At 48.2% G+C, this 18,016-nt stretch overlaps 2 protein-coding genes across 2 annotated transcripts in view; both read left to right on the plus strand.

Moving 5' to 3' along the window:
• Positions 1-4,093: 4,093 nt before the first annotated feature.
• Positions 4,094-18,016, plus strand: part of LOC307199076 (verrucotoxin subunit beta-like) — a gene marked incomplete at its 5' end in the record, with an annotated part of 126,502 nt that continues 112,579 nt past the window's right edge. Inside the window, one exon of the mRNA XM_079946680.1 lies at positions 4,094-4,985. Coding sequence (XP_079802806.1) covers positions 4,950-4,985 — 36 coding nt within the window. The remainder of the gene's footprint in view (positions 4,986-18,016) is intronic.
• LOC307227177 (uncharacterized protein) lies at positions 6,124-18,011 on the plus strand. The gene is made up of 3 exons (XM_079996404.1): positions 6,124-7,304; positions 12,309-12,441; positions 13,948-18,011. Exons 2-3 carry the CDS (start codon positions 12,345-12,347, stop codon positions 17,547-17,549), a joined length of 3,699 nt encoding a protein of 1,232 aa, XP_079852530.1. The 5' UTR covers positions 6,124-7,304; positions 12,309-12,344; the 3' UTR covers positions 17,550-18,011.

Consider the following 18,016-nt stretch of genomic DNA (forward strand, 5'->3'; position numbering starts at 1 on the left):
TCCGTGATATGTAGCACATTTTTAAGGGGCTGTTCTTGCCTTCCTTGAGGTCTCGTAGGGAGAAAGCAGGTGAAGCTTGCTTCTGAAAGGCTGGCGAAGAGTCCCAGCTTACAGTTGCATCAGATGAGGAATTTTTAAAACAGGGAGAGATCTCCTTCATGTATTTCACTTCCAAGACCACTTCCTTGCCAGTCTTCTTCAGCGCCTGCACTGCCTCATCATGTGTCGCATCAGACAGGTCACCACTGATGACAGAAAAGGATGGCATATCCTACAAACAGGGCCTCCGTCTGATCTGCAGCCAGCCCCTTAAAAATCTTGGAAATCAGAATGGGCATTTTGTTTTCCTGGCTGCCTTTGATACTGATGCCAAGCCCTTCGATGTCCTGCTTGACGATTTGCACGGTGCGCTTGATGTTGGCAAGGGAGTCCAGGACAGGGGCACCTGGCTCGCCACCATTCAGCTGCACGGGGCTGGGGGCAGCTGCTCGTCGGCGCCCTTGCTGCTGGGGCTGATGCTCAGTAAGTTGTCGGAAAGGGTGACGAGCACCTGCAGCCACTGCTCACCCTGCACCCACAGCTCCAGCAAGCTGCTCTTGGAGCTCCCTGGCCGGCCGCCATCTTCAGCGCATTCCTCGGGTAGCCGCCACTACTACCCCTGCCTGCCTGGAGTGGAGCTGGGACACGCAGCGAGAAGCCACCGGCCAGGCGGACGGCCAGCCGAGCCGCCTTGAATGATGGTCAGGGGTGCCATGGGCAACCCTGGCCTCTGTCCCTCTTTCCTTCCCTCCCTCCTCGGATGCCCTCTCGCATCTCTCCCTCCCAAAGACTTGCACGGCTGTTGGTTGCATCAGCCCTGGCTACAAGCTCCCCAGACGAATGGTGCCTCTGGGGCTGGCCAGGGGGTGCTGGGTGCCAGGAGTTGAGGCGGCCTCAGAGTAAGCAAGCAAGCGGGCGGGCGAGGGAGCCCAGCCAGCCAGTCCGCCAGCCCTTGCTGTTGGGAATGGACAGACAAGTGGGAGGCTGGACAGACAGGCAGGCGCTGTGCTGGCCTTTCTTGTGCTTGCTGTGTGCCAGGCCTGCCTGGGAGCTGAGTGCCCAGTGCCAAAGGGGAGCCTTACTGCCATGCAGGCCTGGCAGTGCCCGCTGCTGCCGCCCAAGATGACTAAGGTGCTGGTCTCACATTCACTTTTGGCCAGTCTCCCTCAGGCCACTAAAGCTGAGGGCACCCTCTTCCCAGGCCCCTGTGGGGCAGTGTGAGGAGGCACCTCTATGGGGCAGGAGGGCAGCTCAGAGACCATGGGCGGCATCTGCCCAGAGGACTCCCAAGGAGAGGGGAGAGGAGGCCAAGGAAACACTCCACAAGGGAGGGTGTTCAAAAAAGGGTGAGGGGCTGCCGGCTCTGCAGGCAAGGGGTGGCATAACTGGGCTCCTGAGCCCCACAGGGGAGCTGCAGAAAGAATGCAGTTTGTCAAGTGAACCATAGACCCCAAAAGGTTGAAAACCTCTGGCTTATGGGATTTTGAGGAATACTAGTCTCCGCCATGTCTCAATTCTCCAAAGGAACACGGACCCAGGGTGAGTGCTGGGAAGCCCTGGAATCTTGCAGAGAGTGGGGGTGGCACCCAACTTTTGGAACAATACATAGTGCTTTGTATGTCAGCTTCACCATTTCCTTCATTTGGTGCAGGTATTTTATTTTCAGTATAAACAGGACTTCCATTTTTGTAGCTCATTTTATGCCAGAATGCCCTCTTTGTGTATTAATGTGATGTAAACATGTATGTTGTCCTCAGGATACACACACATACAGAACACACATATTATAAACAGGCAATACTCCAGTTCTTGTCTTGTAAACGTGCCATTTAAATTGTTCAATCATGGCAATGGCTCAGCTACATTAACTACGAACTCCAAAATCTGGGATACCCTCTAAACCAGTACCAATGTTTTGCAGTCATTTTGCAGTGCCCCACAAATGGAGTAATTGATACAGGAAACCTGAGTTTGTACTTAATGCCCCCAAAAACAACATTGTCCAATTCACTCCAAACAAGCGTCAAACTTTGGCAAACGTTTTGCAGTGAAAATCCTGTGGCTCACCAAAAACCCAACATTGTCTAACTCTAAACTGGTGCCAAACTTTGGCAAACATTTTGCAGTGTCTTGCAGCAAAACCCCTGCATTTTGTAGCACCCCACCAACGGAGCAATCGTCCCTCAAACGGGGGGTCCAAAGGTCACTAAAAACCCAATGTTCTCTGATTCACTCCAAACCTGTGCCAAACTTTGGCAAACGTTTTACAGCGAAACCCCCATGGTTTGCAACACCCCACAAAAAGAGCAATGCCCACTCTGCCACAGGCCAAGTGCTCTGTTTGTGGGGCACCGCAAAACACGGGGTGTTCACCATGAAACACTGCTGCAGACCTTTCGTTGGTGTTTGGATCCACTTCAGAGTGAATTGGATGATGTTGGGTTTTCAGCAACCCCGTGACACGCCCCCCCCCCTGACTTATGGTGCTGATTGTTCCATTTTTGGGGTGCCGCAAAGCATGGGGTTTTTGCTGTGAAAAGCTATCTCAGACCTTTTGTCAACGTCTTGCACTGCTTTGGAGTGAATCGAATGACGTCGGGTTTTGGGTGGCCCCGTGGCCCCATGGATTAGGGTGCCGATTGCTTAGGGCTGCCATACATTTTTTGTGACCCCGCCATCTTACATTGACTCCACTTATCTGAGCAGTGTGGAGTTCCAGGGGTGCACTGCTGCCTACACACAGAGCTTAGGTTTCATTGCTGGAATGCTATGGCATTTTGCAATATTTGAGTTCATATTTATATACTGGAAGCATTCAAACACACTGCCCCTGGAGTCCCACCCCAGGCAGCCTGTTCAGAAGCTACTGAAAGGTCCAGGAGAACTAAGACCATCATATTCCTCCTCCAAGCCTTAGCCAACCAGCAGAGTGACCATATCTGACCACGTCCCACGGCGCTGCCTGGACTGTTAGTGGCGCGGCCAAAACTCAGGCCATCTCGAATACATCAGGCCTGCAGAGGCTGAGGAATAGGCCCCGCTTACGCTCCTCTGACCTGTCAGCTCGTTTGCTTGGAGGTGGCAGGCGAACCGAGCGAGGTAGGAGTCCCATCATTCAGAGGCTGGGGCAAATGTCAGTAGGGGCACGAGTGAAGCCATGGTTCCGATGCTGATGTGGTGGGTGATGGATGGAACACAGTGCTCTAACCAGTACGCTCAGCTCTGAATTGGGTTCTGTTCAGTGATTTCACTCAGTGTTTCAGCTCAGTGATTCCACTCAGTGAGTGTCCGAATCTGGCTGTTCTTTGATGTCCATCCTATCCCATCCTCGTCACCAGTATTAAGTAGTGGGTGGACATAGCAGACGACACAGAGATTTCTCCAAGTAGTTCTTTATAAGTAAGCTGGAACTGAACTGATCAGCAAACAGCTCAGCCGGCCTGCTTTTATAGGCAGCCGGCTATCAACACTGTAACAACAACAGCTCAAGGTTTCCCGCGTAAACTAACTTATGTGGACCTGAGTGAAAACTATATACACAATACCTCTGGTGGCCAGAGTGAGAACTTCAATACATAACAGGAGCCACAGTCAGGTGATTGTGAGGTGCTCCAAGGACTCCCTTATACAGGCCCCAAATTTCACTCAGCCATTTTTTTACCACAAGAAGCCACTGGGAGGCCAGACTGGGGGGCCTGGTTTTAAATCAATCCCTAACAGAATCCCTTGCTAGGCCTTCTCTTATCACTTCACGAGGCATCAGGCCTCAAAGAAAATACATTGCTCTGTAGCAATTGGTTAGGCCAGACTACGCAGCAACAGATAAATAAAGCAATAAAGTTTTAATTGTTTGCCGGCAGCAAGCAATGGCACAGAGGAATAAGTTCCGAAGTCCAGCACCTCCCAACAGGAGAGGGTTCCCTTTATACATTCTTTAATCAGGTCTTTATCCAATCGAAATTTACAGCATTGCACATACTGAGATAGAATAGATTCCGCCTAGAGATAAGGCATGAGGAGTTGGACATGACACTTCCATGTGCTTATCTGGTAATCCTCATCAGCCTATCTCTGTGTGTCTCTGGGCAATGGGTGTCTGAGTGTATGTACTGGATATGGGGCCTGGCCTAGAACAACAAAATGGCTTCCTTGCTTAACATTTTAACTCTCAAAATGACTTCCCTGAGCACGTTGCCACAGCTCACTGGGGACTCTTGGCCTCCCCTCCAACATTTCTCCCATGGAAACAGAATTTGCTTCAGGAAAGGAAAGGCTGAAACCGGACCTGCTAGGCCCCTCGGTTATTATTTCTGAATTGAGGGAATGAATTTGGATACTTTTTAGTGTTCTCTCTCGTCCTATATTGAGGGGCCCATTAATGCCCCCCCCCCCGTGTCCCCTGAGGGGAGGCAGAGTTGGTCACGAAGGGGAGAGAGGAGCCCCACACAATGCTCTGGCACCACCAGACCTCCAACAGATTTTAAAATATATATTATGTATCTAATAATGCCAGATCATCCTGGAGCCAGAGGAAAGCCAAGGCCGGATCTGAGGATCCACCACAGCTCACAAACCTATTTAAGGGGGAGAAGCGGGGCTTGGTTGCCCCATATTCTCCTGTGCCGACTCCGTCTCGGGAGCCTGTACAATGGGAGAGGGGTGCAGGCAGGAAATGGGGGGGCGACCCCCATTAGAACCGCAATATCCCCCGTGTGATGGGCATCATGCCCAAGGCCAAGTCAGCAGAGTTAAGGGTGGAGTGAATGGGGGGGGGCATCCCTCCCCACCATTCTTATGGCACTGCTCTGCAGGCCAAATCCTGCCACTGTTCTTCATAAGGCCATGGCCAGGCGGGAGCATCCCCTCAGCCTCCTCTTCTCTCCCCTCAGCCTGGGGCCACACGACAGGCAATGCGCCCCCAGGCTCCATTTTGTGAGGCCAGCATGGTGGGGGAAACAGCCTCCCTCCGCTTGCCAGGAAGGGCCACTTTGGGGAGTGGGCTTGGGGGTTCCCGACTCCTCTGTGGAAGCCCCTCTGGAAAAGCCTTCCCCGACAGGGCAGCCATTTTGGTGCAGCATCAATCCAGCCCCACAGTTCTGGTGCGTGAAATGGCGACCGGAGCCAAGAGGGTGCTGAGGGGGGGCAGAAATACGTGCCCCAAATAGGCCGAGGTTTCCTCCTCCTGTTCCTTGATGACAGTGATATTAAGTCCCTTCGCCCAGAGCTTTTCAGCTTCATAAATAGGGTGCTAGTCAGGGATCTGAGAGATTGCACCAAACACTCAGAAGGGATATTATGAAAAGTGAATGGCAGTGTATCCCCTTCCCCATCGCTTTTCCAGGCCCAAAATCCCAGGAGTTAGGGAGTGGTGCTCTTGAGTTTTGTGCAAACGCTGCAGGATGGACAGAAATCGCTGAACAAACATTGTTAACCTAGAAGCTGACTGTGCAAGTTTCTCTCCCCCCTCAGAAGCAAAAGGAGTGTATTGCCCTAAGCAGTTTTGAAGGGGTACAGTTAGGGTTACCCTAAAAACTGTCTGTGAATTCCCCCCCAGCCAGGCCTCAAAAGCCTCACCTCGAGCATTTTAAAAACTGCATTTTCCTGTAAGACAAAATGCATTAGCTAAGCACTCTGCGCTTGCTGTAACTAAAAAAAAGATTGCAACAAGGTAGAGAAGAGAGCCCATTGTCTTCTCAGGCCTTTCTCAGAGCCTTTGGCCTTGCTAAAGAACCACATTGCAACTTGCTTTCTGTCCGGGAAGCATGCCAAAGCACAAGAATGAAACAACGGGAACACTCTGAAAACCCCCTCACCCCCTTCCTGGGAAAAGTCCAAAAATGGCCCCAAGACAGCTTTCTGTTCATGCTCAGAGGAACTCCTGGGCAGGACTCTTGAAGAAGGGGGAGGGGACTAGAAAGGGGGATATAAACTCTGTGCAATGCCTGTGAACTTGGTGCTTGTTTGTGACTTATCACACTTGCTCCTCTGGCAGAATAAAGCTCTTTCTCTGGATTTAACCCCTTGGGGTCGTTTGGCTCCTTCTCGTCCCAGCTCGGGTGCAACATTTTTCCTACCCATGGTTTAAAGGGCCTAAAAAGGCTACAGTTTGAGGACTGGTTCTGAGGAGAATTTTAGACACTTTCCCCTCAGAAACAGCTAGGATTTTCCCTCTCTTTTTCTTGAGGCCACCAGAGCAGCAGGTTCAAAATGTTTCCCTCCAGAGCAGCATCGGAAGAGCCTTTGGCCAGTCAAAGAAATAAGATTTGTGAGGGGAGTTCATCACGAGGAGTTTAAAATGTTCCTTTTCCTGGGGCAGGCGGGGGGGATTTTTGGAGCAAAAGATGTTGCCAAACTACAACTCCCACCGGCCCCAGCTAGCCTGGCCAAAGCGCCCGGTGGTGGGAGTTGTAGTTCAGCAGCCTCAGGAGGGGACGGCCCCATCACATTTATACCGGGAGGCATTTCTAAGGAAGAGCAAACTCCTGTCAGCTCTTCCACCCTCTGAATACACAGAATTTCCTCCTTCACCTGTGAGGGGTTTGGTGGGTTCTCCCAGAGCATGGCCCTGCTGCCCCCACAGTGCACAAAAATGGAAGATAATATTTATTGCGGTTGTTGTTTGTACACCGCCCTTCACCCAAACATCTCAGGGCCCTCAACTGCTTTTGCTCCAGAAAGCCTCTTCTCTCCTAATCTCATATAAATTGAGGCTGGTTGTGGCTCAGTGTCGAGGGAAACCTTCCTCTGCTGCCAAGAGCCCCCATATCTGAGGCCAAGATGGAGGCCCTGCTGGCAACCTCTTTCCCAAAAGCCCAGGGGGAGAACAGATCCCCGTGATGTTGATCCCTGTTGTATGAAGCCGACCAGCTTCCATGGATCCATTTTGGGTCCAGATACCAGGAAAGGGAGGGTTGTGCAACTAAGGACCTTGTTTCTGCATGGATCCGACTTGTGGGGAGGTCGCAGGAGGGGGTTGGACTGGATGGCCCTTGGGGTCCCTTCCAACTCTACGATGCACCGCTTAAGAGCCTTTTTGGAGTGAAATGCTGACGAGTGGAAACGGCTTCCACCATCTCGCAACTTCGTTACCCCCCCGAAAGTGATCCTTGTCCCCTTGCACTGTGTGACTCCCAAACAGATAAAAGGAGAAGCAGCCTCTGTGCCTGAAACAGACTTGCGCTTTACGAGGGGACCAACGCAAGTCGAGACAAACTCAAGCAAGAGAGCCACTTGGAGGCAAGATTCATCCGTTTCCCACGTTTCTGGTAAGACGCATTAGAAGTGATCACGGCTTCTTTTGTTGTCAAAGGCTTCTTTTGCTTGTCTGCTGCAAACCGTTCCAGCTGGCATATTGCAGAGGGGCCTGGGTGACGAAGATCTTGCGCTGATGATGCCCTCGCCTCCTGCTCTCTGGCTCTTTGGAAAGGCCACAAATCCATCCTGATTTGGCCCAGACTTGGAGCAAATGAGTGAAGGCTGCAGCGCAAGGGTCTCCTGGGATCTGGGGAGGGACATGGGGGACCCCTGCCCTGACTCAGGATATGGCACCTTCCTAAGATGCTGAGCACCTCTACTGTCTCCCCCTTTCTCATATTTTAAGACTGCCACATGTGTGAGATTGCTCTTAATCCTCGCAATTTGGGGGAGACCTGCATCAGATCTCTTTCTCTCCCTCTCTGCCCTACCTTTCCTTTTGCCTCATCTTGGGGGGAAGCTGGGGGTGTCAAGAGAAACTGAGGGATCTTCAAAGGGTTGGCACCCTGCCCACTTTCTGCAAGCACAATCAGAGCATAGGTGGAACTCAGCTCCAGCTCCACTTCTGCTGTCTCACACCTTTGGCTTTTCCCACTCTGTATAGGAGGAATCTTCCCTCCTTGCAAAGTGATTGAATGAAAGGTCTGCTGCCCAGGAAGAGAGGCTGAGAGCAGGTGGCAAATTGTGGAACCCATTTCCTTGTCAGATCTCTTGTGCTGCTGAAATGTGTACTGCCTTGAACTCTGTTTAATTGCGGTGATGAGAGTAGGCATTAATGTTTATTTTTCTAATCTAGCAAGAATCAAACTTCCTATGAGTGAATACAAAAATGTTGATCATAAGCAAGGTTAATACGGAATACATTAAAAAAATTCATAATGAATATAGAATACATACAAGACAGCAGGGCATACATTGAACATGTGGACAAGGTTTATAGTGATTGCAGCTAAAGGCAGCAAGCTTGAAATCTCCTTAGCAGATTTTGCAAGCACAGGCAAAGTCTTGGCACTTAACCAGGGTTTGTGTTTGTTGACTTGGACAGAAAGGGATGCTCATCCAATATGCAGATGACGTTGAACTGGGAAGGGTAGTTAATACTGAAGAAGAGAGAATCAATATTCAATATGACTGTAACAGACTAAAGAACTGGGGCAACACTAACAACACTGATTTCAGTGGGGATAAAATGTCAGTTTCTGCACTTAGAAGTAATAAACAGATGCACAAATATAAGTTGGGGACACCTGGCTTGCTGGCAGAATATGTAGAAAGGATCCAGGGGTCATAGTAGACCACAAGCTTAAAATGAGTCAGCAGTGAGATGCAGTAGTTTTTTAAAAAAACCCTAATGCAATCCTAGGCTGCATCAACAGCAGTCTAGCGTCCAGATGAAGGGAAGTAATAGTCCCACTCTCTTCTGCCTTGGTCAGACCTCACCTGGAATACTGTGTCCAGTTCTGGGCACCACAGTTTAAGAAGGAGGTTGACAAGCTGGAAGGTGGTTAGGATGAGCTTCCCTGGTAGAACATCACAGGCATCTCTGTGGTGGGATGGACAGCTGGGTGCTGGAGGCACCTAATGCCCCATCAGGTGTGGTCCTGGTCTCCTTGAATGTGGGGTAAGGATACTACTCTGAAGGAAGCCCTCCTTGGATATCTAAATTTCTACGAAAAGGGAAAGAAATAGGAGCAAACATGAGCAGCTTTGTCTTGTAAGCTTGGCCCTGCTCTTCTCCCTTTTGGCAGCTTCAGTATTATTCCAGCCACACTCTCCTACCAAATCTGCAACTGTTTCTGCCAACCCATTAATAGCCTGGCCAGTAATCTGGCTTCTGCATTCTAGACGGGTTGATTTTTCCAAGTGGGGCTGGATCTGGTGCGCAGAGTGCAGGGAGTTCAGACTGGGCTCTGCCAAGTAAAGTGAAAGCAAAAGAGGCGAAGGCACAGGGAGCTCAAATTCACAGCCGGTCAAGGACAGTTGTAAGGAAGGTTTCTACTCAGCCAGAGCCTTTCCCAGAAAGGGAGAGATTTCCTTTCCTCAGTGTAAATACATCCCACCCTACAACTGGTTCGGGTTTTCTGGTCAGGTGTGTGTGTGTGTGTGTGTGTGTGTGTGTGTGTTGGAGAAAACAATAATTTCATAAAACTATCATTTTGATTATTCCATTTACTTTTGGGTTTATGGCCTAGCTAAACTGCCTTTTACAGTACAGAACTAGCTGCTTTTAGGGACTGCATGTAGTGAATGTCCGTTCCAGAACACTGAAAAGAATAAATTGTTATGGGCTCTATGGTGGTCACCGTATGCCTGGAAAGAGAATCGGCTAGACAGGGCAGTTGGGATTAATCTTGAATTGTTTTGCAGACAGATGGAAAAGGGTATTGGGAGACATTTAATGAACAGGAAACATAGTCAAAGTCTTAATAAAGACACTGGAAGTGGTTAAATGTAAACCGATGCTTTAGCTGAGATTCCTGCATTGCAGGGGTTGGACTAAATTACTCTAAGGGGTCCCTTCCAACACACCTGGAGTACTTTGTAAGGTTCAGGGTGCCACAGTTTAAGAAAGATACTGACAAGCTGGAACGTGTGCTGGGGCAGGAGACCAAGATGATGAAGGGTCAGGAAACCAAGCTTTTGGGGGGAAGTGGTTGAGGGAGTTGGGTATGGTTAGCCTGGAGAAGAGAAAACTGAGACATGATATGAGAGCCATCTTGAAATACCTGAAGGGCTGGCACAGGGAAGATGGAACAGGCTCTTTGCTGCTGGTCCAGGGGGCAAGAACTGAACCAATGGATTCAAATGTCAAGAAATGACTTTCCAGCTGAGCATTAGGAAGAACCTTCTGACGGAAGGAGCTGTTCGACTGTGGGACACACTCCCTTGTTGTTGGGTGGTGGTCTCTCCTTCCTTGGAGGTTTTCAAGCAGAGCTTGGATGGCCATCTGACCTGGATGCTTTAGTTGAGATTCCGTCAGGGATTCTTCAGATGTGGGTTGCAGGGGGTTGGACTAGATGACCTTTGGGTGTGCCTTCCAACTCTACAGTTCGGTGTTCCTCTACAAAAGATTTTCTTTCTTTTTTAAAATCATATTTTTTCCCCATGTAACATTTTTCTTTTTACAAATCGGTTTCATTTGTTGAGAGATTAGGAAGACTAGGGGGAAGGAGGCAGAGGGGGGAAAGGTGAGTGGGGGTGGGTGGGGTGGTGATGTTTCTATTTTACTTAATATATATGGGGTTTGTGTCAGTATTGCTTGTGCAGGTTCTCTGCTGTTCACTTGTGTTCCTTTGGTAGTGAGAGAGGTTAGGGTTGGCCTAGGGTGTGGCTGTTCGTTTGTGGTTGGCTGTGGTGATCTTTGTTTTCTTGTGTGAGTGGGGTGGGTGGGTGTATTGGATCAGGTTAGCCATATTGATTTGTATGCTGTTGGTAGATTTTTGTCATCGTCTTGTTGGGCTGTGTATGTGATAAAGGGGAGCCATAAAGGGGTGAAGGCGTCTTCTTCTATTTGTCCCCCTGTCAGTTTCAGTTTATTGGCAAATTTTTATAGTAAGGCTGTTTCCCATACTATTTGGTACCTTGGTCCATGCTTACTCCTGACAGGTCTCTCCAGTGTCTGGTTATGGTGCTTCTGGCTGCTGAGAGTAGGTGGGTTATGAGTTCTTTGTGGTGTAAGTGGGCATTGTTGTCTTGGAAGCTGTTTAGTTGGGCCAATTCTGGGGTGATTTCTAATACTTGCTTGGTTATTTTACATATTTATCGTATGGCTGTTGTCCAGAATAGTTGGATTTTGGGACACTCCAACCACATGTGGAGATATGTGCCTGTGGAGGTGACCCTCTCCAGCATTTTGGTGAGGTTCTGGGTGTATTAGTGCTAGTCTTCTTGGAGTTAGGTACCACCTGCAGGTGATTTTCAGATTGAATTCTTTTTTCTTTTCTTTTTTGATATGGATTTTAAGGGGGGTTTAGACCACATTATGGTCCATTGAGTGGGGTTAATCTCATAGCCTATGTCATTCTCCCATTGTTTTTTGATTGTATCTAGGGAGTTTGTGAGGTTTTGGAGTGGTATTTTGTATATTGTGGATACCATCCCTTTACCATGTTATTTGACTCCCATTGTGCCATGAACCTCTTGGTGCAGCACAAGGAGTAATATAAGAGAGCAGCAACTTCCATTTCAGCTTGTATTCATCACGATCTGTGCTTTTTCCACTGCAGTTTGTTTCTGCCAAATACTGCTTTGTGTATCCAGCTGTTAGCTATGGCAGCATCATTCATAATTGTTGTTGTTGTTGTTGTTGTTGTTGTTGTTGTGTGATGTGGCTGGCTGCATGTATGAGTTCCCCACTTTGATAGCCTCCTTGAATACTGTGCCAGATAGTTGGGATATAAAACTGGTGGTGGTAGAATATTTCTCTACCATCCGAAATGTTCTCAGGAGGCACAATTCTCAGCCAAACGGAAATTCAGTGTAGGAAGCACCCAGTGGTTGTGCATGGAAAATATTGATCTTCCCTTCCAGCTCCTGTGACCCCTTGTGCCCCCCAAACCCTTTCCAGAGGGCCTGGATAGTGTAGTGTCTACCATACAGGGCTGCAGTGGGATTCCCCTGACTTTGGGCCTAGGAATCCTGTCCAAGCAGAACCCCCATTGGCACATTACCCCTTTCCCAGTTTCAGGGTGATTTCTCCTCACACTGCAATTCCATGTGACACAGTCCCCTTTGTTCAGGGATCACAGGATAGAGTTTTCAGCTGCTACAGGGGGCTGTGGCTGGGAGGAAAGCAAGAAGATCAGTTGCACAAGCTGCCTTGAATATGTGCAACTACTGCATACAACCGTCTAATTCCCCCCATGTGACATTACCTCCCACCTCCCTTTTTGGGGGGTCTTGAAGGCATGTTGGCATCCCTCTTTGGATGGTAGTGCTAATCTTCCTCTTTTCCCCACACGCTTTGCATGCTGAATAATCTTTCCAGAGTCCTTCACACCTCTTGTTTCTTGCAGGAAGGTGAAGGCAGGAGAGCAACCTGGATCAGAGCCATGGACAGATCAGATGACACGGTTGTAATACCAGCCCTGGGCCGCCCATTCCAGCTGGGGATGCTGTACGACTGTCGTAAAGATGCCCTCATCCCAGGTAGAGCTGGTGCAAGGAAGAGCTTATACTGAAAAGGGAAACATTATTCATATCAGGATTAGCAGTCAGCCCAAACAGTGCAGTTTCAGTGCTAAACGTGCTCCTCAAATTCATTTTCAACATCCCTTACTGTCTGCTTCCACTTCTTTTGCCTGCGTTTGTGTTCCTTTATGTTCTCTTCATTTGTACAATACTTCCATTTATTAAAAAGAAGTCTTCTTGCCCGTGATAGCGTCTTTGCTCCTTAACCTTGCTCAAATCATCATCTGTCTATAAAGATTCAGCAGGTGTGTTCTGTTTCAATTTTTTAAAGCTTGCTGAAAACCTTCGTAGTCCACCAGGCCTATGCAGGCCATTAAGAATACATCTTTCCACAATTATTACTGTAGGTAAAAAAGCAGGACTTTTTTTCAGCCAGAACCTGTCAGAACTCAGATCCAGCACCTCTCAGGTGGGCACAATTGCATTATAAGAGAACGAGGGAAGCATTCATGGAGAGCTCTGGCATCTTTTTTTCTTGAAAAATACCACATTAAACATAAAAAAAACTTCCCTATACAGGGCTGCCTTCAGATGTCTTCTATAGGTTACTTTTCTCCTTGGCTCAGGGGTCACATAACTCCACACCCTCCATCATTTCTCTGATGTCCTAAGCCTAAGGGAAAGCGGAACATTCAGGGATCAAACCGGGATGGCTTCTGTAAATCCAAGACTGTCCCTGAAAATAGGGACACCTGGAGGGACTGTAATCCATTGTTGTGTTCTTGTACCAATAATTTAACAACTTTCACCACTATAACTAAGCCAAGTTTTACTCCCTGTGTTTTCTGACTGCTATATGGAAAAGGACATGAATCTGACCTTTGGAGAGTTTTTAAGTAAACCATTATGAACTTACCAAAGATGTGGTATTTTTCAATGCTGGGGGGGGGACTATTTTGGAAGGAACTCACAAGCACATATTTTAAAGGTCTGACAGCCTAAATTTCCACACTTTGCTTTGCTGCATATTTTGTGATTTTAAATCTGCTGATGTTCTCTCACCCAAGTGTTTTGCCCCAATTTGGATCTTGACCCCCAGAGAATTCTCCTTATGTATACCCATTTTTTCCATGCCAGTCAACAACTAGCACCAGCTCTCTAGGGCCTCAATCAGGAGATGTTCACAGCCCTAAATGGTGGTGATTAAATCTTATCCCTGCTGCTGAGTTGTGCCCACCCCCTTTCTGAGGCCTGTACAACAGAAGCTCATGAAATGGTCACACTTGTTCCACTATCATATCTGGTCAAATATTTTCCCTGCCTTTTGCCAAGTTTCACAAAACTGCACAAATCTCTTCCGTTGGGGATGACAGTGGGACAAAATTCATGAGTGGAGACATTGTGGGCAATGATAGGTCTATTTTATCTCCTTCTTTCTCTGTACACCCTTAGGCGTTAGGCTAATTGTGTTCTACATTTCTGTGAACATACTCAAGCCTTGCATATTTCTCTGCTTTATCCCAGGAATCACCCTTTGGGACCAGGACTCGCTTCAGAAGGACTTGTGTATCAAACCACAACCCAAGGCTGAATATGAAATCATTGTATCTGACTCGATCGATGATAAGGCATCTGCCCTCAATGTCTCACCATCACTCAAGGCCAGTTTTTTGGGGGGATTGGTTGAAGTGGGTGGATCAGGCAAGTTCCTTCAAGACACCAAGAAGTCCACGAAACAGGACAGAGTCACTCTGCAATACAAAGCTACCACCAAGTATTCACAGCTGACCATGAGCCATTTGGGAATCCAAAATATCACTTATCCAGCTGTTTTTGAGCATGGCACAGCCACCCATGTTGTCACTGCCATCTTGTATGGAGCCCAGGCTTTCTTTGTGTTTGACCGAAATGTCTCTTCTTCCGAGTCTGTGCAAGATATACAAGGAAGCCTCCACGCTGCGATCAACTTGATTAAAGTCTCTGTCAAAGGGGAAGCATCTGTCCAGATAGAGGAGAAGGAGAAAGCCCAAATGGAGAATTTCAGCTGCAAGTTCTATGGGGATTTTTCTTTGGAAAGTAATCCGGTGACTTTTCAAGATGCCATGAAAGTCTACAGCGATCTGCCCCAAAAGCTAGGGGAGGATGGAGAGAAGGCTGTGCCTGTGAGAGTTTGGCTGTACCCACTGACCAAGCTAGATTCCAGAGCAGCTAAGATGGTGCGTGAGATCAGTGTAAATCTGATCTTTGATGCTCAAACTATCTTGGAGAATCTGAATGAGATCAACATGCGATGCAATGATCTGGCAATGAATCCTGTTGCTGAAAACTTCCCAGAATTAAAGAAGAAAATCAATAGATTCAAGGATCTGTGCAAGCAGCACAGGCAGACTTTCCAGAAACACCTGGCGGGAATCCTGCCTTTGATCCGGGGAGGGGAGAAAGAGGAAAGTGTTCTGGTGGACATTTTAATGTCCATTAACCAGTCTCCCTTCAACAGCCAAAGACTCGGTGAGTTTTTGGATGCCAAGGAACGAGAGATTAATTTGGTGAATTCTTACCTTAGAATCCTAAGTGAAATGGAAGTAATCTCTTCCCAGAACAAACTGGAAGAAATCGTGCTAAACCCTGTGAATGAGTTTGTTGTCTCATTTACCTTCACTTCTTTACATGATGAGGAACCATTTTTAGCCACCTTACAAGACTGGCTTCAGAAAGATTTTTTTCAGGAAACAGCAAATTCCACCAGTGGCCAGTCGACACCCAAGAACAGTAAAGCCTGGTTTGAGCACCAAGAGAGAAATCGGAATGCTCGTAAAGCTGCCAAATCCATTACAGATTTTGCCCGGGTCAATAAATCAAATGAGAATACCCGGTTCCTTGTGGCTTCTGTCCCAGATCAGAACAACCCAGGTGCTTCCATTTACCTGTATGAGGATGGGGAAATGCTCAGCAGCAACTTTGAGCTGCCCTCAAAACCTCTCCCTCCACTGATTGGCCGAATTGGACATGAGAGTGTGCAGCTGACGTTTCAACCAGCTGAGTATGGGAGGGCTTCAATCTCCAGCTATCAAGTAGAGTACAAGATTGCAGGAGAAGAAAATTGGAAGACTGTGAATACTGACAACAGTCAGGAGACATTCCAAGTGAGAGGGTTGAGCGCAAACTCAGAATACCAATTCCGATACACCGCTAGGAGCAAACCAGGACTTAGTGAGACCAGCAATGTGAGTAAATCTGTACAGACACTTCCTACCAGCCCTCCTGGGGAACTGAGAGTGATAATTGCAGAGTTTTCCAAAATCAGTATAGCCTGGGAGAGCCCAAAGATCATTGGCCAGGGAGCTGTTATAAAGGAATACAAAGTGGACTACAGTGAAGAGGCTGGAGAGGCAAAAAGCAAGGACAAAGATGAATGGGCTGAAAAAAGAACAGGGAAGAAAACAGAGTTCTGTGAGATGGATGGTCTGAAGCCGCAGACACCCTACAGATTCAGAGTCTCAGCCATGTGTGCCGGTGGGGCTGAGAGTGAGCCCAGCAAAGAGATTGAGGTTTCCACATTGGAAGGAGACAAGAAGAGAGTAGCTTGTAAATACCTCCAAGGCAGCAGACGTGTGGAGGATGGGCCACCAGCAGTGTATGCTCTGCCACTGGAGCCCATACAGGATGTCTCTGGATCCTGTCTAACATACCAGCTAGGGAAAGAGAACATTCAGGTCCCCAACAAAGTGATTATGGTGATGGGGGCAACAGGGTCAGGGAAAAGCACTCTCATCAATGCGATGATCAACTACATCCTGGGCGTGCAATGGGGAGATGAATTCCGGTTCAAACTTATTGATGAAGTGACCGGCAGAAACCAAGCAGAAAGCCAGACATCCGAAGTGATGGCTTATGTGGTGAACTATCAAGGGGGTCTCAAGATCCCTTGCTCCCTCACTTTTGTTGACACTCCAGGATTCGGAGACACGAGAGGAATAGAGCAGGACAAAAAGTTAGTGGAGAAGATCCGGGAGTTTTTCTCCATCCCAGGAGGAATCGACCACATCGATTGCATCTGCTTCGTGGTCAAGGCTTCCACAAACCGCTTAACAGCAGCCGAGAAATACATTTTTGATTCCGTGCTCTCCATCTTTGGGAAAGATATCAAGGAGAACATCCAGTTCCTGATCACCTTTGCAGATTCACAGACTCCCCTGGTCCTTGAGGCCATTAAGATGGCTGACGTTCCATGTGCCAAAGATGGCAAGGGGAACCCCGTGCATTTCAAATTGAACAATTCCGCCCTGTTTGCCAACAATGTCGTGGGGGACGGGGAGAGCCCTAACTTTGATGAAATGTTTTGGAAAATGGGTATGATCAGCATGAGGACCTACTTTGACTCGTTAAGCAAACTGAACACGAGGAGTTTGTCTTTGACGAAGGAAGTTCTCAGGGAGCGGAAAGAGTTGGAGACGGTTGTGCAGGGCCTGCTGCCCCAGATCAAAACTGCGCTGGTCAAACTGGAAGAACTGAAGCAAACGAAACAAGCCCTTGACCAGCACAAAGCTGACATGGCAGCCAACAGAGATTTTGAGTATGAGCTCCCAGTCACCGTCAAAGTGAAGCAAGATCTCTCTGGAGCTCATCAGTATGCAACCAACTGCAAGAACTGCGAGTTCACCTGCCACTATCCTTGCTGGGCTAAATGGGACCTGCTGAACTGCTTTTGCTCCGCTATCAGTTTCTTCTCAGGAAAATGCAACGTTTGTCCCGGCAAGTGCTCAGCCAGTGACCACCGCAACCAGGATTACCGATTTAAGGACGAAATAAGGAAAGAGAAGAAGACCTATGCAGAGCTGAAGAAAAAATACGAGCACGCCTGCCATGGGGTTATGACAGCGGAGGAGGTGCTTCGGCTCCTCAGCCAGGAGTACATCGAGGTGAGAGAAAATCTGATGAAAAACATTGAGAGAGTGTCTCAAAGCCTGCGGCGCCTGCAGGAAATTGCCCTGAAGCCCAACCCGCTCTCCACCCCAGAATACATCGACATGCTCATTGCGTCCGAAGAGGAGGAATGCAAGCTTGGATATCAGAAAAGGATCCAGTTGCTCAAGGACGTGAGGAAAGAAGCAGAAGATTGCCAATAAGGAGGCTCTGCTGCCAGAGGAGGAGGAGATGATGAGCGAACAGAAGGACAAAGGAAAATTCCTCTTGACATCCGGATATTGGAAGAGAAGGGCGATGAATATTCTCCCTAAATGAAGGGGCAACACAACAGCTCCTGTTTAGCCTTAGATCTCTGTATAAGCCCCCCCCCCCATATCCTTTTCGCTAAGTGCAGGGACTCTGAGGCTGGATCTACACGGACCTGTTTAATGTTATTAGAACGATATCAGATATATTGTTCTAAAACGTCACAGGGCAGACTTGAAAAAATAAAGTGTTTCTTACCTCCATCAAAGCACTGTCTCCCCCTCAAAAATGATCATTATTGTTAATATAGAATAGAAGAAGAGTTTGGATTTGATATCCCGCTTTATCACTACCCGAAGGCGTCTCAAAGCAGCTCAGAATCTCCTTTCCCTTCCTCCCCCACAACAAACACTCTGTGAGG

This window comes from Podarcis cretensis (assembly GCF_951804945.1).
Source record: "Podarcis cretensis genome assembly, chromosome: 12".
Lineage (NCBI taxonomy): Eukaryota > Metazoa > Chordata > Lepidosauria > Squamata > Lacertidae > Podarcis > Podarcis cretensis.

Excerpts from the sequence above, each read along its gene's own strand:
- LOC307227177 (XM_079996404.1), top strand. The coding sequence starts at position 12,345 with ATGGACAGATCAGATGACACGGTTGTAATACCAGCCCTGGGCCGCCCA. Across the intron at positions 12,442-13,947 it reads TAAAGATGCCCTCATCCCAG|GAATCACCCTTTGGGACCAG; the intron begins GTAGAGCTGGTG and ends GCTTTATCCCAG.